General features: G+C 36.8%; 1 protein-coding gene across 3 annotated transcripts; it reads left to right on the top strand.

Moving 5' to 3' along the window:
* Positions 1-418: 418 nt before the first annotated feature.
* PHF6 (PHD finger protein 6) lies at positions 419-21,366 on the top strand. 3 transcript variants are annotated; one of them, XM_039717517.1, is made up of 10 exons: positions 419-629; positions 808-909; positions 3,897-4,030; positions 4,338-4,381; positions 13,478-13,644; positions 13,822-13,965; positions 15,189-15,293; positions 16,182-16,315; positions 16,939-17,068; positions 20,118-21,366. In XM_039717517.1, exons 1-9 carry the CDS (start codon positions 492-494, stop codon positions 17,066-17,068), a joined length of 1,098 nt encoding a protein of 365 aa, XP_039573451.1. In that variant the 5' UTR covers positions 419-491; the 3' UTR covers positions 20,118-21,366. The 3 variants fall into 3 exon arrangements, with proteins under 3 accessions (XP_039573451.1, XP_039573453.1, XP_039573450.1); XM_039717519.1 differs by having other exon boundaries at positions 422-629; positions 13,481-13,644; positions 17,358-21,366; XM_039717516.1 differs by having other exon boundaries at positions 422-629; positions 17,358-21,366.
* Positions 21,367-22,625: the final 1,259 nt, after the last annotated feature.

Below are 22,625 nucleotides of genomic sequence, written 5' to 3'. Positions count from 1 at the left end.
GGACTCTCTGTTTTTCTTTGCTTCTGTTTTTGAAGTTCAGTAGCATGAATTTCATTGCATGTACATACATTTTTTTTTTCCTATAAATTCCTTTCCTGTAATAAATAACTATAAAAATTAGTTGAAGTAACATTTTTTCCCTGGTGATTCTCTTGTTGTATTTCCCACTTATTTCTTTTCCATTTTCTGCTTTTTTATTAGCATGGAAAGTTTTATTTTAATTCTCAAACTTTTTTGCATAAAGAAACTGCTTTTTATTGCTGAAAGAAATTTCATTCAAATTTGGCAAAATACTGCCTCTGCCAGTCACTTGTTTATTTGGGTATATTGAAGTAGCATAAAGAAAAGGAACAAACCACTTCCAAGCATCCAACACTGTATTTATGAAGCTATGTTAATTTGCCTTTTGTTGATGTTAACATGCTGATTGCAGGTCTTTTTCCCTGTAGCATTGAGAGGATTGCAGTGGCATTCTAAAGTCATTTAAAATCATGACAAGCTCAGTCGGACAGAAGAAAGTCTCCTCCAGACAAAGGAAGTGTGGGTTCTGTCGGTCGAATAAAGATAACGAATGTGGGCAGCTGCTGATGTCGGAGAACCAGAAGGTGGCGGCACATCACAAGTGTATGGTGAGTGACCGGCAGCGGGATGGAGCCGGGAAAACGCTGCAAACCCGTGGAAAAGCCACCCAGATTGGAACTGGCACACATATTAACCACTGCACCTTGGTGGGTTTCATATCGATACATTTCTCTATCACTTATACCCTTAAAAATTAAAATACGGGTTTTGTCTTTGCCATTTTAGCTGTTCTCATCCGCACTGGTTTCTTCACACACTGATAATGAGAGTCTTGGTGGATTCTCTATTGAAGATATTCAGAAAGAAATAAAGAGAGGCACAAAACTGGTAAGTCCCTCTTTTGGCTTTTGAAAATGGAAGACAGTATTTTCATACCCTCTGTAAAGTTGTTCAGTGTATTTAATATTTTCTGTTAGATTTCTGAAAGAAATCCACATTCTAGGCTCCTGGGAAGGTTGTTATTGTGCCTTTACCATTATGTGAGTTTACTGCCAGAATCTAGTTTTTTAACTACCAAATACACTTTTTGCTCCTTTTGTATTGATTTAAAAAATAATGCTGTGAATGTAGAGGGCTTATGAGGTATGTGGATGCAGTAGTCATTGCAGCTCCACCAAATTAAAGAGATTGAGTAGCAATGACTTTTTAAAAATTCCTGAGATGCCAATTCATAAGGAATTTTTTATTGCTATTTATTTAGAGCTAGTTGTTTTCCAACTTGGGGAAATGAGTGAGGTTCTTCTTAAAATAATTTTACCAGATGATCAGTTCACTCCTCAAATCAAAACCTTTCAGCTTGGTTATTTAAAGCACTCTATGTATTTACAGTTCTTGGACCACTAAAGTCCAAAGTATTATTGCAGAACTACTATTTTATAATAGCAGTGTACTATTTCATCCACTGTTTCATTTGAATCTTTTCCCATCTAGGGAATTTAATTTGCTCTAGTTGGCTGAAAGAAATAACTATTCACAAGTCATTTATGTTGTGATTAGGACTTTCCAAAAACCATGGTAGTAAATGAAACTACTGATCATAAAGAAACTTCTTGATTCTTGTGTCTCTTAAAGGGTTTTAAAGGTTTTTTCCTTTTATGTCTTTGGTGGTTTCTCTTTCTGCTTCTGAATCTCTTTATGTTCCTTCTATTGCCATGGCTCCATTGTTGTAGCTCACCAGCTGTGTGCACAAGGCACTTTGTTCAGGTTTTTGCAGAAAACCTGGATCTGGTCAGTCTAAGGGATTCATGGTCCTGAGTTGGTTCCTCTTTCGAGAAAACATACAAGATAATTTTAGATCTTAGGTGCCTGTCTCTGTAGCTGGCAGAGAGCTGCAGCTCCGAATCACTCTGGAGGAACTTGTCTTTCTCCACTGGTGTGTGGGAAGTTTAAAGGTAAAGGTTTATCATCAGCCCAAATCCTTTCTCTCAGGTCTGCTTGCCTGGTCCATTCTGGGGAGCACATTCAGCAAAAACCCCAGAGCACTGGGTCAGGTGAATATCTTGGTGGCTTGGGCTCAGTTTGTCCTCCCTCAGGAGGTGCTGCTGGCCAGGTGGGCTCTGACAGTGGGGACCTGAGAGTGACAGTGACAGAATGTAGAGACTTTCTGATGGTAATGGATGTGTCTGAGAAAAGGTGTAGGGTCAAATCTTGGTAGGCCAGACACAAAAGCTTACGAAGTCTAAATATTTGGAAGTACAACTCACTGATAACCTAATTATTTTAATTATCTGTATTATTTTTAGTATCTGTGAATGGAAAGGTTTTGGGTTTTTTTTGAAGAACATACCTAATTTGCAGCTTATCAAACTTCTTAAAAACCCAATATGACTTAAGTGACCATTTGGACAGCAGATATGCACCAGTGGAATAAGTATTTTATTACTTTATAGAAACATGGATAGAATGTGTGTGCTCTGTTTTACAGACACATCTTGGTGTTCGTAAAAACAAAGTTTTCTTTCAGTCATTTCTGGCTTTCAGAGAAACCGAGGTTCTGACTGAACTTGATTGGCTGGATATATAAGCCCAGGCTTTTCTAAAGGACTTTGATCAGCAATTATTATATATAAAACCATAATGTATAACAGATTTATGAGATAAAATGCCCATAAAAATTAGATAACAACTAGGCAACAGTATATAACTGTACCATTTCAGAGCTTGCAGAGGAGTAAATGGAGATGATCCAAGGCTTTGACATTTTTACTGTTCAGTTGACTTCGTTAAAATTGAAAAACAGGCTGGTGGTATATTTGGTAGCTTTGGTGGTATATTTTTTGGCATATTTGAGAGTAGCAAGGAGAACTTGACTAAATGAGTGCAGGGGAGAAAAAATGTATCGTCAGAGATAGAGAGATAGATATAGATTATATATATGTAGGGAATATCCTACATTGCATACTTAGACTTGGAACTGATTGCAACCTTTTGGGGTTGTTGGCGATATGCAGGATACAAAGAAAAAGCTCCAGCTGTCTTGGGAGGTGAGTTTAATGGGAAATCCTGAGATTTTGGAGAATATTAAGTCAGTAGAGAACAATAAAGAGAAAAATGTTGTGATTCTGTCAATTACTTCCTTTCCTCGCACAGTATAAGAAGGACCATGAGCAATTTAGAAGGCTAATTTAAATAGCTGCTGTTGTCTACATGTCTGGTACAAGAAGAATTAATTAATGGAAGAGTGAAGCAACAGCCTCACTTGTAATCTTTTTTGCAATATAAGTACAAAGAGCAAAACTTAGTTTAGTTGAAATAAATTAATTGTGTTTTCCAAATATTTCACTAAATTCAGTATTTTGGAAAGGACCTCAGAACATAACTATAAAAAATAAAAGTAAAGTTAGCTGCTGATGCTAAAGTTAGCTGCTGAGGTGAATTTACAAGTTGTCAGTATTTCTGGCTGCAGGATCATTCTCAAATGGTTGTCATATTTTCCCCCCCTCTTGCCTTTATAATATAATTCAGAATTAAACAGTACAATTATGATTTTAACTTTTCTGAAATGGTTGGTACAAACAGACTGTCCTTGTGACTTTCATCAGATACGTTCCACAGAAATAAATTAATTATTTTCTTCACTGAGTTGATAATGGTGTTTGAGTTGATAATGCATCTGATGGTTATTGCACTGTGGCGCTCTTGTAATAAATTTCTTAATTTTAAAATAAATTATGCAAAACACCCGAGAGCAGTAAGAGTAATACCAAGTGCGTAAATCCATTTGTTTTGTCACTAGGAGTGGTAAATATATTATTTTTTAACCCAAAAGCACTAAACAAAAAGCAACATGAATTGTGCTTTCTTTTCCTTTCCAGATGTGCTCTTTGTGCCACTGTCCTGGAGCGACCATTGGCTGTGATGTGAAAACATGTCACAAGACATATCACTACTACTGTGCTTTGCATGATAAAGCTCAGATAAGAGAGAAACCTTCACAAGGCATTTACATGTAACTATTATTTATTTGTTACGCTTATTTTTAAATTTGTATTTTACATTCTTTGTTTAAAAAACAAACAACAAAGCAAAGCAAAACCCCACTTTGGAATCTAAACAAAACTGTTGCAAAAAATTCTAATTATGATTGTGGCATTCAAAATAGTGATGTGCTAGAAAAGCATATTTTCACTGCCAGATTTGTGTATCAGTGAGTCTTATAAGTGGGAGAAAAATGTACTGGCATTTAAATTTAAAAGATGAGTAAATAATCTGTGATTCGTGACTGACTTGACAGTTTTCAACTACTTTGTTTATAGGATTTTATGTCGAAAACACAAGAAAACTACGCATAACTCTGAAGGTAAAATTATTCACTATAAATTTTTCCCATTGTAGAAAGATACTTGGTTAAATTTAATTTTTCTGGAGAATTTAAATGTTTTCAGTAAAAATTAGAACTACTTATTTTTGAGAAACAGTGAGTTTGGAAGTCCATCTGATTTCTGTATTTTCTCTAAAAATTATTGACTGAGGTGGAGAAAAACCCCGACCATAAATTTTAGGATGCCCAAAAGATACAATGCTCCATAAAACCAAAGTTTGGGTAGAAGTTATACATTCCCTTCTTGGAAGAAGCTGGCTTATGTTTGTAGTTAAGTATTCACAATATTAACATTGAAATATTTGGTCAGGTAACAGCTGATTTTTGCTAATGTTCCTAAATGTTCATTATTTTTTGTTCTCGTAAATAGAGTTTAACTCTTGAAAAAAGAAACACTACTATTGGGAGTAAATATAAAGGGTTCTGATGAGTTCACTTACAGATAAGTTTTTAAATCATATTGATTTTTTTAAAAAGTTGTATGGATCCATTCATGAAAGCTGTGTAGCTTTGCAGAAAATAGTGAAATGCCACAAATGTAGATATATTGTGTGGTCTGTTAAAATTCCAAATTACTTGTGCTGTTGTGTTATTATGAAGGTATTTTTCTTTTTTTCTACAGTATCTGAATTTGGGTAAGCAAGCAGTTGGTAGTTTACTTCTTGCATTGTTTTCAACTGAAATGTCCTCAGATTTAACTGACTATACAACTGTTTAGTAAAAGTTAAACTTCATAAATCACTTCAGTCTATATGCCAAATGTATTTTTTAGATAATGTATTGCTTTTTATGAAACAGGTAGTAGACTGCAATGGGAAAGGTTTGAATGTTATTTCAATGTTCAGAAAGATTCTGAAGGCAGCAGAAAATACCAAAGAAAATGGATTTCTCTTTTTTACTCTATTTACATAATTATTGTTGTGTGCCTATATATAAAACTCTAATTTTACTCTTACTGGGTTTAAACAAGAAAAATAATATCTATGTTATAATTAGTTCTCCAGAGAGAAGAGGCTGTGTTATCTTGTGTTTATTTTGGGGTCGTTTTGTGTGTTAGCAGACACAGAATATTAAAGACATTTTGAGTCCAGAGAGATTAATCTCTTTAACTGATATTTTAAAATATTTTTTTATACTTGCTCACAAATGTCTCAGTGTTTGACATGTGTTTAAAAAGGCCTCCAATTCTGCATGGAGCTCAAAACCAATGGATTACTTTTCTTGGGATTCCTTGCAGGATCTGAACTTGTGCTTTTCTTTAAGAGTTTTCAGAAACCATTCTCTCCAGTTTTACAGTGTAATTTTCTAGCAGCAAAGGCTTTTAAATTTTATATAGATATATTGGGGAAAATGAGTGGGTTTTTTTATTAAATGTTGATGATGGTGGTTTATTAAAACATTAATCTAGACTCATATCAAGGGCCTCTTAGATTCTGTATTTCGTCTCTCCTACCCTCAATGTCAGTCAGAACAGCTGAGGCCAAGGAACCTGATGGTTTATTATTTAGTACTTTGTACACATTTTTTTGTTTGAAATATTTACTTCTGTCATGCTTTACATTTCTAGAAATAGCTCTGCACTTCTAGAACTATATGTAGCTGTACTTCACATTCCTATTTTCAGTTCTTTATTTAATATTTCACTGAAATTCCACCCAGTGCTCTTTCCCAAATAAGATGTTTTCTTTTTAGTCCATACAGTTTTGGAAACTTTACCCACAAAATAATTATTACTTACAGTTGTGGATTTAATAACACCAGAAGCTGGGGCTCTTTTGTGGGACTCATTTAAATCAAAGAAAGTAGAAATATATGTTGTATATTCCTGTTACAATGCTATAAGTCATTTCCATAGCTATGGTATTTTGCTACATTGAACACTGATTAACTTTAGCAGACAGAAATTACAGGATGGTTTTCAGAGTTTCAGAACAGACTTGGGAGGTTTTTTTCCTTAATACTTAAATGCTGAAGTTTGCTAAGTGAAATGACAACTGGAAGGTGTTGGATGGTGAGATTAAGCTTTATATATGTATTTTGTTTGTTTCTTGATGAGAATGTGAATGTCAAGGAGGCATTTAAATGTGAAAGAATGGTGGTGTGTGAAACCAGATAACGGACTTGGCAGAGGAGAGTGACTAGACTAGGCAGGGAAACGAGATGTTAACACAGTGGGTTTTGGTTTTAATCTTGTTTTAGTTTCATTTTCATTAATCTTTGCTTAGCAGGGTTTTCCTAATAAACAGTTAAAGCTTATCTGTGGTTCTGTCACGCAGTGTGGGTGCAGGGAGGTGCTGGAACCTTCAGTCCTTTTTAATGGAAACTTAACTGCTCCTTCTGTGGGTTGGGGATTTTTTATTATTATTAATTTGTTGTGGTTTTTTTGGTGGTCAGTTTAGAACATCTGTGGGTTCTTATGCTTAGTTGTTTGTATCCATGTTTAATTGTTCCAGTCCAGGTATTTTTATTCTGTCACTTCTATTAGTAGATGTTCAAATAGGTTTTAGGGGTGTTTGGTTTGTCCAGAACAGTTTATTTTCTGTAGGCAGAGCTGCTGTATTACAGTGAGATGTTTCCTTCCCTTCCCTAGAAAATGGATGCTTCTTGGGCCATACTTGCCCAAGTCTGAGATCTGGCTCATACACTTTTGTTAGAAGTTCTAGTTTAAAAAGACTGTTAAATACTTAATAACAGTTAAAGAAAATCTCTTGAGGCTGCATGGAAATAATGTTGAAGGACCTATGTTGGAATTAAATTACCTGCTAAGACTTAATGAAAAGGACCTCATAGATGTTTTGTATTGCTGTTAAGAAATTCAGGTGGTGTGGGGATTCATCAGTCTTGGCATCTACTTATCAAGGCAAAATTAATGAGTGATAGGAATTAATTTTTCTTCATATGACAGGACTTGATGAACTACCTTCTGCTTTCTTTGACTATGAAAATGTGAAACATGGCAGCAGAGTACTGTGCTCTTAAATTCATTATCTGTTTCAATGGATTGTTGGGTTTACCTAATTTATCTGTATGGCCTGGTATTTAGATGACATAGAATAGGAAAATTGTATTTCTCCTATATTTCCTTTTTGTAATTCAGAGTGACTTTTCTGTGCTTTGTTCTCATTAACTGGAAAAAGGACATCTAGGTTTTTGGCTTGCTGTTTAGAAATCTTAACAAAATAACTGAACTTCAGGTAACAGCTTTCCTCATCATTTTAGGCAAGCTAAGTTTTCAGTACCTAATAGGTTACAGGAATTTGTGCCAGTGCTTTCAAATTATCACAGCTAGCCATTAGTTGAATTACTGTTCAGTTTGATACAATTGCATTTATTCTTTTTGAAGAATGAAGTATTGCTGAAATTACGTTTTGGAGCTGTTTGTTGCAATTTATTCCAATGTACTGGAAATAATTGTTGAAAAATGAAAAAACTGGCCTCTTTCAGTTCCCTGCAGGTGAGGCTGCCCTGGCTGATGTGTTGAATTGAAAACAAATTCAGCTGATGAGGAATAGTTTAATATAAACTAAGATAAGAATGTAATTTCATCTGTTACACAGTGGTAAGACAAAGACTAATAAAGAGCTGTGTGACTTCTCTTGTTAATGTTTAAAGCAGATGCTTGAGAACTGTGGGGTCAGAAAATAAAATATCTGTAATTTCTGTTGTAGCTGTGCTCAGAGCCTCAGGGAAATATGTTTCCACAGTGGAAATAAGGACATGCCCTGTCTTAGCATCCTTTTCATGTCATTCTAAAGATCAGACATGGAATCTGTGCTTCTCACACTGCTCAGTAAGTTGAGTCAGGGTGATATTTCTCTGAGACCTATTTAGGGACACTGCAGTCTATAGTACACTGAGTACTTTCCCAAAGTGCTGTGAAAACCAGAGACTGGCAGGAAAAACATCTGCAACTTTTTGGCATTCTAGTTAGGTAACATTCTGACTCATCTTTGGATTCTTTGAGCAGTGTTTGTTCCCTGTTGCATTTTCTGCAGCACTGGTCCTAGCACAGCTTTGCCTCGGGTTGTTTGCAGTAACAGTCAGGTGTAAATGTTTCTGTAATGTTGCACTTTGGGGTCGTTGGCTCTGCTAACTCAGCCTGCCTGGTGTCTGTCTCCTGGAGAGTGCTCTGGGTGTGGCATCAGATGTGTTTGTGGTGTTGCCACAGGAGCAGGGAATTAGCAGTGTCCATTATAGACTAATGAGGATCTGTGCAGGAGCATCACTCCAGAGTTTTCTTATGGAAAACCACATGGCTAAAGGAAAAGGAAAAATGTAAAAGTCGTGTGGTGAATGGTTTGTCCTGTCTGAGGAGCTGTCCTGTGGTGTTCTGATTCTCCCTCTCATCTAGACAAGAGAGTAACAACACAGAGAGACTTGAGCTACTCAACAAATTCATCATACCAGGGTCATAAGCTTTGTGATTGTGCAAATAAGCCAAGTGCATCATCTGTCTTCAGTCTTTGCCAGTGTTTCTTTGCTTGAAAATGCATTTGAATTGTGTGGTTAGTAAGGACTTCTTTTTTTTTTTTTTTTTCTGTGTTAAATGTATTTAATTAAATAAATAATCTCAAATACCTCATAACAAATAACTTTTGGATGAGAGTCATCAGTTCCTTAAAGTATCTGGGGCTTTTGGAAAATATATTAGTGGCAGGACCTAAGGGGTAATTTAATTTTTTCCTCTCAGTTCTTACTTTAATTTAGAAATGTTTAATGTAACTTATTCTTTTTCCATTGAAAAAGATAACACAAAAAATATATTCAGCATTTTGGTCGTTGATTTCACATCATCTACTGATAAAAGCTATTGTTTCATGATTAGTTTACCTGATTTTGTATTTGATTGCAAGGGGGTTTATGCAAATCCCTGTTTCTTATTATTTCTTATAGATGCATCCACATTTTTAGTATTAACTACTGGGCCAAAAGGCTCTTTTGGTTTGTTTTTTTTTTAATGTTTCTTTCCAATTTAGAACAATGATGTTGGCTCATATGGTTTATTTGGTTTCTGCTATAGTTTAATGAGATTTTACTGTAGCATGCTGAAGTACTCTTTTCTTTCTCTGCTATATTCCATTTCTCTTCTAAAAATCTACTAAGATTGACTTCATTCCTTGAATTTTTAATTTCTCTTTTATCCCAAATGCCCTGTAAAACTTTACCTGCATATGTGTGATTTCAGATTTATATAGCAGCAGATCTCAGCCCCTTCAACATTCTATGCTTTGGCTTCTTTTCATGTCCAGTTCTACTTGCAAATATATTTTGCCAGTAGTTTTAGTTTTTATCTTCCTCATACAAAATCAGCCTGCTTTGTTTCTGGCTCTCTTATTCTAGGATGTAAATAGAGCCATATTTATTGTACACATCCTCTTTTTACATGTTATTTCACAGCCTTTAAATCACTTAATTCTTTATTACTTTGCTTTTGAAAAGGGGTTCCATGTGTATTTCAAGCTGATGCAGTATGGATCAGTGATATCTCAATCTCTTCTCTGCCAAGCCTTATTTTAAACAGCAAAACATCTTGATTCTTTTTCCTTCTAGTCATGATCAAAGGAGAACCTTTAAATCACTTAATTCTGTATTACTTTGCTTTAACCCGGCTTTTGAAAAGGGGTTCCATGTGTATTTCAAGCTGATGCAGTATGGATCAGTGATATCTCAATCTCTTCTCTGCCAAGCCTTATTTTAAACAGCAAAACATCTTGATTCTTTTTCCTTCTAGTCATGATCAAAGGAGAATTTTTAGATTTCTCTCTGAAGCTGAATCTCCCTGTTAACAGTTGATGTAATACAGCATTTTGCCAGGGTTCCTTCTGTGGTACTTTGTACTGCTCATGGATTTCTCAAATGCAACTTAGGGGCTTGTTGCTACTCATCTGAATTTAGAATATCATGTCCCTAGGTGCTTTTTGAAATGTAGATTGTTTCTTCTTGTTTTCTACCCTTACCCTCCCTTTCTCAGGCCATGTTGTGTATTGGGCTCTTTTCAGATCTAGCATTTAGGGACTTCTGAGGGAAGCTCATAGAAACCTCCTTGGAACACTTTAGATAAAGTTATTTTTAGAAAATTGTCATGATTTTAAAAAGCAATGCAGTAATGGGATATGGGATGGGGGGTAGCTGAAGAGTTTGAAGAGGGGATTCTAGGGAATCTCAGGGGATTCAGAAGATGGGTGCTATCCATGATAAAACATCACCTGGTCAGGGAGGAGTTGAACAACTTTTTGTGTTTTCCTTAGTTCAAGCTGACATGAGAAGTTGGAAACACCCAACCATCAGATGCCAGGGACACTGGGTAAGCTGGCAGTGGGCTTGAGGGGAGGGACAGGGCACCCACCAAGCTGTGAATGAAACATGGAGACCATCCAGGGCAGATGTGTGTGACAGCTGGTTACAGTCCCCCTGTTCTGCTCTGCAAGCTCAGGATGCTGTAAAAACAAGAGGAGCTTTAATGTTTGAGGGATCAGTCTTGGAGGAGAGATGTGGTAGAGCAGATCCTCACATCTTGGTGCAGTTACTCTGTAGGTCCACGTCACTTGAAGAAGGAGATGTAAATCTTCAAGGAATTGTATTTTTGTGAAGGGATATCATGTAGCATCTGGATTTTCATGTCTGAACTTCTCTGAAAGTCGTAGTTTTGAGCAAAGAAGAGAGATTTTCCTTTAAGAAAAGCTGCACATTCTTCATTTTTTTTTTATCTTACACTGAAACTATCTTTTAAAAATACAGTATTTTTACTTTTCAAATCTTATATATGCTAATAATTGTAGACTAAAAAATAGCACTTAAGAATTTATTCTATGAGGAGATTGACACTTCTAAGAAATTGGTTTTCATAAGGTGGGCTTGGTTTTTAGCAATTATAGCTCACTTCTGTTTTTTAAGTGGGTCTGTAAAGAGTTCAGGACATGCTTTAATGTTATTGTAGAAAATAAGGGTGGACTGAGGTGGAAAGATAAGGGATGGCAGTGAATGGACTCTGTTTTGTTTCATGAAATAGTAGGGAAGTCTATTGAATTATTTTGGAAGGAATATTTTTAACTTCTTACTGATGTCATTTAAAGGGTCATGGATTCAATAGTCATATTTTTGTAAGACTTGTTTTCTAAAATAACCATCTATGATTTCTGTAATTGTAAAAATAGAGACAAATATTCACAAATTTCTTTGACTAATCAGTAGAGAGTTCATGTGGTGAACATAAAAAGAGAATTCTTTTTGAAAAAGGTTTTCAGATTGCAATGAAATTTGCTATATGCAGTCTAAGAGGTCAATGTCTAAATTTCATAATCTTGCTTGGGGACAAATGAAAATAATGTTAGATAGGAAATACTGAGAAGAAAATGTAAAATGTATTGTTTCATTACATAATCTGTTTCATCATGTATTTAGTTTTTTCAGAGTAAAATAAATGGTGCTTTTGACATGCAATTGGAAAAGAGTAGTTTATATATTAAAGTATAGGGATGTTGTAGACAGACTGTTGTGTCTTAGTAACAACTTGGGCAAATCTGTATATAGCTGAATAATCTGTAAGTTTAAACCAAAATAATTTGCAGATCTGTATAAATGTCAGTATAACCTGTTGTGATGCATTTGGATGAATTTTCTGTCCTTCCTGAATAACTGAGCAGGAGCTGTAGCTTTCTTGGGGCTTAGTGACAGATACAATAGATGGAGCTGAACAGGATGTCCTTGTGTGCCAGGCTGGGCCAGGGCTTCTGTTGTCTTCTGCTCCCACTTGGTGGCTGTGGAATATGTTGACCTCAAGTTCTGTGCAGTTGAGTCTCTGTTATCACAAGGCAGAAATGTGATCTGATTTTTATGTGACAATACATCAGAAAGACGAGTGGCAAGGCAGCATTTAGTCTCCAGCTAAGTTGTCTTATCTGGACACTAAAACTATATTGCAATATCCATTAAGTGAATGTTCCAGGTCTTTACCATTTCCTTCTCTTTGGGGGCTCATACTGATGGTTGTGGTTTGGGTTTTGAGAAGAAAACTCCTTCAGCAGGGTCTGTGTGTGTTCTTTAAACAAGTCTGAAATATCTTTGTGGCTCAAGCAGGGGTGGGTGCTGCAGATTAAAGGAACAAAAAAGAGACTGCTCCTGTGAGTAGGACAGTTGTTAGTGACCGAAAAGAGCTGGTTGTTAGATGTAATTATCAGATACAATTTAACTAAATCTTACTGGAAGCAATCTCAATCTTGTAGAATTGATCTGTATCCTCTGTAGAGCTGTGAGTTGTGCAGAGGACAGTGTGCCCAAAGGCTGGGCTCAGCTCTGTGCAGCATTCACAGCTCAGCTGACATTTGCAAAGGAACTTGTCAGGGCTCTTTGCTATGTCTGTATTTAAAAATGTGGTCTTATATTCTGAATGGCCTGTGAATACTTGATATGGGATGTTATCAGTGGGGATCATTTCCTCTGAACTGGAGGCTGGTTTTAGCTGCAGATCTAAAAATACTCTGTAATGACATAAAATTGTAGATTTTTTCACTGAAGGCAAAGTACTTTTCAGTTTTAAAGCTTGATGTTATAACCCAATGGATGATTTTTTTTTCTTAAGTCACCAGGCATCAATTAATTAAGCAAGGAGAGAGGTAGTATTTGGGTACACTGGCATGCTATCAAGGGCAATTTATATTGGGGTTATGCATCTTAAAACAATAAATTATTAGCATATTTCATGGGTGAAAACTTTCCAGTTTTAGTGTAGATTAAATGAATGAATGTTATTTTCAGTGAAGGTGAAGATGTGTGTCTGAGGACACATTGTAGGTCTGAAAGTAGCAGTTGTAAGAAACACTAAACCTTCTTATGTTATAAAGATGCAAAGCTGTATGACATGTAAGAAGTAATGTTTTCATGATCTGCAGTTGCATGTTTGTAATAAATAGGGAAAAGGTGCTATTTTTATTTCTGACCAAAATTTGGAAAATACAAGTTGTGATTTTTCTTGTCTGGTGTTGATGGGTTGTGGGTTGGTTTTTGGGTTTTTTTCTTAGTTTGTTTTTCATAAAATTGTGGAGAATCTTATTTAATGATGTTTTCTGACTTCTAAAGCAGATTTAGAAGAAAATATCAATGAACATGAATTGGAGCCTTCACCTCCCAAAGGAAAAAGGAGGGGTCGTAAGGGAAAGCCAAGAAAAACAAATTTAAAAGGGCAATCAGAAGACACTAGATCTACATCCTCACATGGCACAGATGAAATAGAAAGCAGTTCCTATGTAAGCAGTAAATATGCTAAACTTCTTAGAAGAGAGAATTGCATATTTCTTCTCTGAAATATAAGTTTTATTAAAATTTGCATTTGTCTGAGCCTCCAGCTGGTGGCCACAGGCTTTTAAAATTGCAACCTTATTTGTATCCCAGCAGTATATTTTAGTAAAATGTTTTTCTTTCAGAGAGACAGGTCTCCCCACAGAAGCAGCCCCAGTGATACAAAACCTAAATGTGGATTCTGTCATGCAGGTGAAGAAGAAAATGAAGCTAGAGGAAAGCTTCATATATTTAATGCCAAAAAGGCTGCAGCACACTATAAGTGCATGGTGAGTAACAGTACTGTTGTTAACCAGTCTATTCTGTGAATTTTGTCTGAATTACTATTTTGGATTTTAATACAGTACCCTCACATGTAATTATGCTGAGTATTGTCTGTATGCTGATGATCTTAAGCATTGAAGTGTTACAAAGTGAGCAATTCATTTATTTTCACTGCAGGCAATATGAGTAAAAGTTGGCTTCATGCTAAGAGATGGAATTAGCTCAGGGAGATGCTTTAGCTTATTAAAAATGCTCCCGTAGCATTTAAATGCATATGAAGTATTTAAAAAGGAAAACAGAAAGCAGTTTTAACTAAAAGAATCCTTTCCAAGAATAAAACAGCTTCACAGGCCTTCAGGCACAATCTGAGAAGAATCCATGAACTTTGTTAATTTTCTGACCTGTGGATTCAGGTTGTGTGACTTAAGTAGAGTGTGGGATATGGAAGTTCCAGAAAGCTCTTGCCTTTAGATGATCTCTCAGCCTGAACAGGATCTAATTGCAAAGAACATGAGCAGACAGTGCCATGAGTGAGGTGGGGCCTTGGGTAACAAAATCCACTGATTCTTGTACCTCAAAATGCGTAAATAGTGCAGGCAATCTGTGGAGTTACTCTTTGACTTTGTGTACCCAGCCTCACTAAACAGAGAGCTGGTGTGTGCCAGCAGCTTCAAGTCTTACTCTAGCAAAGCTCTTTGTTACTTTGTCTACCTGAACTTCCATTTTAAGGCAGTTAAAGCTGAATCTACCAGGATGGTGATGGAAGGGATGGTACTTCTGTTCTCCGTTTTCATCCCTCAGGACTTCACAGCTGTATTAACATCAGGGTTGAACCTGAATTACATATATGTCACAGGGAAGGAAATGGAATATTCCTAAAATGTTGAGTAGTGCAATTGATAATATTTCCCATTTGTTACTTCATATTTTCATCCTATCATTACTTCTTGTCTACTCCTCTGTCTTTTAAAAGAAATTTCTCCAAGACAACAACAACTCTAATTAAAGCAGTCAGGTGGGGATCAGAAGGAATGCTTTAGTTGCTCAGCACAGGGTTTTTCCTAGTTTGTTGGTAAAGCACATGCTGTCTGAGATCACAAAACAGGATGTTTGGTGCTCAGTTATTCCTATAAAAAAATTTCCAAACATCTTGGTTTGTTCATCTTGAAGAAAGATGTTCATCCAACATCTTTGGACCTGACATTACTTTGACTTGCTTGTTTTACAGTTGTTCTCTTCTGGCACTGTCCAGCTAACAACAACTTCAAGGGCAGAATTTGGTGATTTTGATATCAAAACTGTACTTCAAGAAATCAAGAGAGGAAAAAGAATGGTATGTACCTGCAGAAAGTGGTGAATGTGTTAGTGATTCTGCTAAGGCCTGTATAGCCCTGCCTCCTTGCTTTTATAGAGCAGTCTTTTCTATCTCTTTCTAAACACAAAATTAAAATATATTGCTACTTGTGGGAAGGGCAGCCAGATAGGAATCACCTTAATGTTAGTGGTGTTTGGGCTTGTGGTATTTGGGATTCCTTATGACAATGTACATAACTGTTATGATCACAGAATCATGATTCATATTAGCCATGCTGTAACTATAAGAGAGTAACAGCTTTGGACCTGTGTTACTAAAAACACACTATGTGGAGCTGCACTTAAAATTAGAGAATATGCAGTTCTTGCAGTGAATATATTCTCTAAAATTGGAAACAAACCAGTGTTTCCAACTGTTTTGGTGTTTTAGTAGAAAAACATTTTAAGATCTTAGAGATGGGGATGCTGGTAAAACATCACTCTATATTTTATTAAAATTCATGATGTTTTTAAAATACTAAGAAATGTATAGGGGATCAGAGATATACTAAAAAACTAGCAATATTGTTCCTTGAAAAAAAATAATTTAAGACTCTAGTCTATATATTAGCATACTAACTTCAGCAGCAATAAAATGGCCTTGGACGTGCAATAACATGTTTTGCAATCATGCAGCAATTTTCTGTGCAACAGACAGGTAAATCCTAGTGTTCATATTTTTGTGGGTTGGTATCTTACAGTTTCTGGTTTACCATGTCTTTGATTAACTTCTCATTGGAAGGATGATCTGCCAGAGGAATTACTCTGTTCCAAAATGTTAGCCATAAGTATGAGGAACATTAAACAGTACTAAGAGACAAAAGAGTGAGATGCTGAATGCTGCTGTTCTCTTCTTTCCCCTGCACAGAAATGCACACTCTGCAGCCAGCCTGGTGCTACTATTGGGTGTGAAATCAAAGCCTGCATAAAAACATACCATTACCACTGTGGAGTAGAAGACAAAGCTAAATACATTGAGAACATGTCACGAGGAATTTATAAGTAAGGACCTATGTAATTGTTGAATCAGCTACGAAAGTAAAGTTATTTCATGACACTTTTTCTGCCTAACTTGGCTAGTCAATATGTTCTTTAAAAAGAGGATATTATTTAGCTTAAAATGGTATTTTTAAATAGTTGTTGACTTTACGAAACATTTCAGTTACTCTGCTAATCTGAAATTTCTGTGTGTTGTAAATAAGAGAAATGAGAAAATTATTTTACTTGTATTATATTTCCCTTCTCCACTAATCTGTAATTTAGATCAAGAAAATTGATGTCATGATTCCTCCATATTGATGTGTTTGTAGCTTCCTTCAGGGGCCTTTTGGGCCCCACAACTTTCCCTCCTTCCCGAAGAGCTGCGGCTGAGCTGCCGCGCTGTGCCCACGAGAGGGCATCCGCCGAGCAGGGAGAGGCAGCTCTGCAGAGCTGGCTTTGGCCACGGCTCTCTTGGCTGCTCTTGACCCTTGTTTTCCTCCTCAGTTTAACTGATGCTTGACTGGAAGCTGTGAATGATTTAAGATGAGCTGACTTGTAGCACATCTCGAAACTAATTGAGAGATAAGTCAGGTTTTGATGGATATTTTCACTATAAATCCTCACTGTTCCTTTTATTGTGCCAGACTCTATTGTAAAAACCATAGTGGGAATGATGAAAGAGATGAAGAGGATGAAGAAAGAGAAAGCAAAAGCCGTGGCAAATCAGGCACTGACCATAATGACATTCCTCAGCAGCAGCTCAATGGAAACTAGGTATGGAAGTTACTCCTGACAGATCTGTTCCCAAGACTGAAACGCAATATACAATTAATGTAGTTTACTGCAGTGAAGTATTTAAATCTAGTGTATGCAGAGTACTTTTTATTGGCATACTGTAGAAGAATGGGGAGGATTTGTTGTTTTTTAAATCTGGCTGACTTTGTAACAGTGTAAGAAGGGAGGCCCTCATTTCTATTGCTAAATGTAGATGTAATGTCAAAGCTGTGAAATGCTTTTCTGTATGATTTTAAATTTACAATTGTTTTCATCATTTTTTAAACAGGTTCAAGGGACAGAGTTATAGAACTGGGAATGGCTAAGACATCATAACTACTAATTCTTTTAAATTGTTTTCTAAAAATCAGAAAAGGGTTAGTAACTTTTTACTACCCAACTCTGTTAGAAATTTCATTGAACTGCCTGAAACGTTCATGTGTGTGAGCCTTCAGTAAGTGGCAGAGTTTTACATGTCAATATTATGTAGTTTGTAGTCTGCAGTGTCTGGAAAAAAATGAAACACTATATAAATGATATGTAATATGTACAGTGTCAAAAGTTAAGGCAGACATTGAAATGAAGTAAGATCTATATTTCTGGACTGAATAAAAACTTTAAGATTTGGAATGTGTAAGTTGTTTAGTGGATTCACACAATGAGGGAAGGTCTTAGCTAGTTTAATTAACAACATGGACACGTCCGTGATGGCAACGAGCTGGTACTTTGTGAATTTTGCATTTTCTTCCTGCACAAGTTCCGGAGGCTGTACATGGCAGAGCTGTTTTTGCTTGGGAAGCACCCAGTAGGAAAGGACTCGGTGTACACGAAGCACGCTTGAACATTTCAGGTTGTTCCTGTTGTGATTGCTCATTCCGCCCGGCATTGTTTGCGGGACATTTACTTGAGCAGCTGTTGGTTCTGAGCTGTGAGCTTTAGAACTCATGCCAAAGGGCTGTAGTTCATTCTTTCCCCAAAAACCCACCTCTCTCTGTGTCCTGATTTACAAAGAACACTTCACCAAGTGTGATTAAAACCCTGCTATACAAATGTTTGGACTTTGCAGCCCAATCTCTTTTACTTCAGAGAGTTACAACTCTTAACTCACTATGGAATTTAGCCACCATATCTGACGTCCATACCTCAGGTGTTCTCTGTTGTGTGGAACACTTCATGTTTTGTCAAGAATGTGCATAAAGGTCCCATATTCTGTAAGAAGAATGAGGAAACAACCTTTTTTGCTAGATTGGTATTTATTTTTTAATCATATGACCACTATATGGGAAAGTTCACGTATCATCCTTATTGTTTTAGTGATTTTTTTTTTCTTTTCTCTGTCAAGTCAACAATCACATCATGGAATTCTACTTGCTAGAATTTGATGTTCCTTGAGGGAACGCTCAGATCTAGGCTCTACCAAACCTAACAGAACAGTCCTCTGACTGCTGTCAAAACACCTTGTCATTTCTAATGGCTACTGGCTTCTTCAATTGGTCTGTTAAAGCACATCCTCAGACTTACTGAAATAAAACCAAAAAGCTGAATCTAGTCCACATGTTTGTCTGTTGCTACCACATCACCTTATTGTTTGTTTAGGGTTTTGACTTGTTTCACTCTGAACTCCCAAAAAAACTTCTGGATTTGAAGGAAGGAAACAAGCAAAAGACACTGATTTGACTATAAACTGCTACAGTTCTTCTGTGATTGGTATTGCAAAAACGGTTCATTTGTAACATGAGTTTCTGTAGCATTTTTTACTTGTATTTTTAAAAGATTTAACGTGTGTCATTTGTCTTCTTATGCATTCCCTTAATGTCTTGAGGGACTCAATTACTGTATATTGGAGTTTCTAACATTTTACCTGTTAGAATTCAATCAGTTCTGTTTGCTTTCCTGGAGAATAATCCCATTTGGAAAGAAATATTGCTGTGTACAGAAAATATTCAGTTACTGCTCTAAACATGATGCCATTGCTCATTTTTATTTTGTATTTGTAACTTTCAAAATTAAAAGCGTGACTTGAATTGCAATGACAGATCGATTATTGAAATTGTCTATCAAGGTGTTTTGTTTCTCCTAGAACATGAACATTTTTCAGCCACTCAGAACAGTTTTAGAATGCAAAATAGCATCCTTCAATATTTAAATTACTTCAGTTTGTGCCTCAGACATGGCCCTCCCATGGAAAAAAGGCACTTTGTTTGCAGCTACTGTATTTAACTAAGTTTGCATGGGGTAGATCTGCCAGCATACTGACTGTACTTGAGACTGAGCTCTAATTCATTGTGTCAGTGGCTTAGTAAAATATTCAGTCTGATAACTCACCTGTATGGATAAATTAACCCATTCCTTGCCTCGAAGAACCAGAACAGCACTTTACCTTTGGGCAGCAGAAAAGCAAGTGGCTGCTTTCCCTGTTACCCCTGTGTGCTGAAATGGCCTGGTGAAACTGTCATCAATTCAGAATTCATGGAAGCAAAGTCAAAAGCAAAAGCCTTTTCTTACAAGCCTCAAATTTGTCATAACTGACTTCAACTCATGTATGCTGGGTAAAAGTGCCTTACAATGTAAAAATTGTATTTATATGTTCCCAAGTAGCATCACCTGCTGGGGAGTAATTCTGTCGTGGTGTTAATATTTAGAAGAAATGTACCTCAGCAGTGTATTTACTGTACATCTCTTACGTCCTTAATTGTAGTTTTAAAAAGCATGACAATGTATCATAGTATACAACATTTACATCATTTTTTTAAAAGACAAAATACTGCCATTACTGTCTTTTTATGTGTATTTTAGCTTGGAATTTCAGACAGTCTCTCTGAATTTTGGGGGGTTTGTTTTGGTTTGCGGGGGTTTTTTGGGTTTGTTTTTTTTTTTGGTAAAGCAATGTAATCTTTGCAAGCATATATTGAAGATTATTCTGGAGCATCTACTGCCTTCCCAGAAATGTTAGAAGTAATGAAAGTGCTCTATAGGTGAACTAGGTATGTTTAAATTAGCTAGTTAAATTAATAGAGTCGATTTGTTACTGAGATTTTTTTTTTACTAGGCACCTTCTGCTTTCATCTCACAGAGAATTCAACATCATGAATTCAACAAAACTTGTCTTAAAAAACTGGTTTCACCTTAATTTTTTTTTTTTATTACTATTACTGTTACTTTTTGCCTTTGGGCATTTCTTTTGCTCACAAGAGGATTGTGTGCTGTTAAAGATGCCTGGAACCCTCTGAGAAGGGAGGTTTCTCCCCAGCTCCTTGCACCTCTCCATTAAGACATCTCCCCAACTCACTGTGGTCTCACAGATCTGTGGTTCTGCTATTCCCAGAAGGACTGTGCCAAGGAAGGACAGGCATCACAAGGATCCTGTTCAGATATCTTGAGGATACAGCTGGTGCAAAGCCAGAGTCCAAGCTCAGAGCCTGTAGCAGTGGGCTGTGCTGTCCAGGGCAGGGGGAAAGGGCTGCTTCAGTGTCAGTGCAGCTCCCGAGCATGAGGTGAGCAGAACATCTGCTCCTTCAGCAGGGGTTGCTCCACAGGAGGTTCTGTGATGAGGCTCTAGTAGGAGTCACACCTACATCCACAAAGTCTCAGCTTCAGGTACAAAGAGCTGTGCTGATCCACAATGGTTTGAGTCTGCCAAATCTGGCCCTAAAATGTGGTGTAACAGAAGAGTTTGCCTCTTACTCCTGCCTGTAGGAAAAAGAACTTCATGCTAAAACAGAGTGAAAAGTGAAGAGGTGATAATCTATTTGAAATATCAGACTTATCTGACAGGTGATAATCAGTGCATTCCAAAAATATTAATACGCTGAATCACATTGACAAGAAAATTAATCCTCATTAGATTAAATTAATCTGAAGAGAACTGAAAGTGCATGATAGCAATTAGTAACTCTTCTTCCATGTCACCAGAGTCAGATTCCACTATATTAGTGATGGAGGTGAAAAAAACAGAACACAGCCCTTGATTTATATACTTGGTGAAGCAGTTCCTGCATATGTATGCACAGCCATTAGTCTGCAGTGACATCTCAGCCCCTAACGAACCCTGGAGACCTGTTGCTTGTCAAAGCACTCAGGTTAGGCCAACGTTTGCAGCTTTTGCTCTAGCATATATTTACATTAGGTGTAAAGACAAGGAATGTATGGAAGAGGGTAAATGCATTCCTATCTACAATGTTATGTATATTTTGTTCCTGTTATATTGGCTTTACTTCCAAAGTTGTAGTTTGCAGTATTAGTTTCTTTTTATTGGTATCCTTGCATATATATATTCAATAAATGAGTTATGAATTTCATGCTTGCATATCTGTCCTTTTTCCAAAAGTATCATTTTTGAAACTGTCATTTTAATGCATAAATGCAGTATTTCCTGTTGAGGTTACAGGCCCAGGAAGACATCACCAGGAGAGAGGTGAGAAGGCATCATGCTTACAGTGTGGCACTTGGGGGTAACTGTGCCTGTTTCTGTTCCTAACTCTGCACTGGGTAAGCTGCTTTGGATTTACCACTGCTTAAAGCAAAGTGACTGACTTGCTGGAAGTTCCCTTTCTCACCCTTCAAGAATTTTATTTTTTTCCCAAGAGTGAATTAATTTAGACTAAGAGACCAAGGGAATGGAGAGTATGTCTTGGTTTCAGCTGGGATAGGGTTCATTTTCTCCTAGCAGCTGACACAGTGCTGTGTTTTGGATTTGATATAGAATTCACTTGATAACACACTGATGGTTTAGTAGTTGCTAAGTAGTGTTTATACCAAGTCAAGGACTTTTCAGCTCTCGTGGCTGAAGGACACGAGAAGTTGGGAAGGCACAGAGCCAGGAGAGCTGACCCAGAGGGATATTCCCTACCATATGGTGTCATAAACTGGGGGAAAACTGGCTGGGGCTGCTGCTCAGAAACTGGCCAAGCATCTGTCAGCAAGTGGTGAGAGTTGGACTGTGCATCACCTGATTTGTGTATTCTAATTCTTTATCATTGTCATCATCATCATTACCATTCTTATTTTCATCTTCTTGTGCCCCATTAAACTGTCCTTATCTCAAGCCATGTGTTTTCTCCCTTTAACTCTTGCAGTTCTCTCCCCCATCCCCCTGGGAAGAGCAGGGGGTGAGTTACCAGCTGGGTTCCAGGACAGTGCAGGTTAAGCACACTGCATACATGCAGCTGCATCCAGAATGCACTTTGGAACCATAGAAATGTAGCATAAGAGATTAACAAAGCAAAGGATTGCTTGGAAATCACTGGATTTGTCCAAATAGGCAACTGCCTAGAGCAAAACAGTGATACCTGTCAGTGATTTTAAAGTATCAAAGAAATGTGCTGGGAAAACTCCATAGGAGAAAGGGCACTATTGCCCTATTGATGAAGACTTTATTATTATAATAGTCATCACCTTAAACAAGGAGATGATTTAATGAGCATAGTAGGTAATTACTGGGACCTGAGAACAATCACATCCTGTCTGCACAGACTTAGGTGTCAGGAAAAAATTGTTGAGCATCCCGTTCAATTAACAGTTGCCAAATGATCAGTTCTTGTTGATGAAGTCATAGAAT

Source organism: Passer montanus, unplaced genomic scaffold, assembly GCF_014805655.1.
Source record: "Passer montanus isolate IOZ18808 unplaced genomic scaffold, ASM1480565v1 scaffold38, whole genome shotgun sequence".
Taxonomy (NCBI): domain Eukaryota; kingdom Metazoa; phylum Chordata; class Aves; order Passeriformes; family Passeridae; genus Passer; species Passer montanus.
This window is presented reverse-complemented; position numbering and strand designations above follow the sequence as displayed.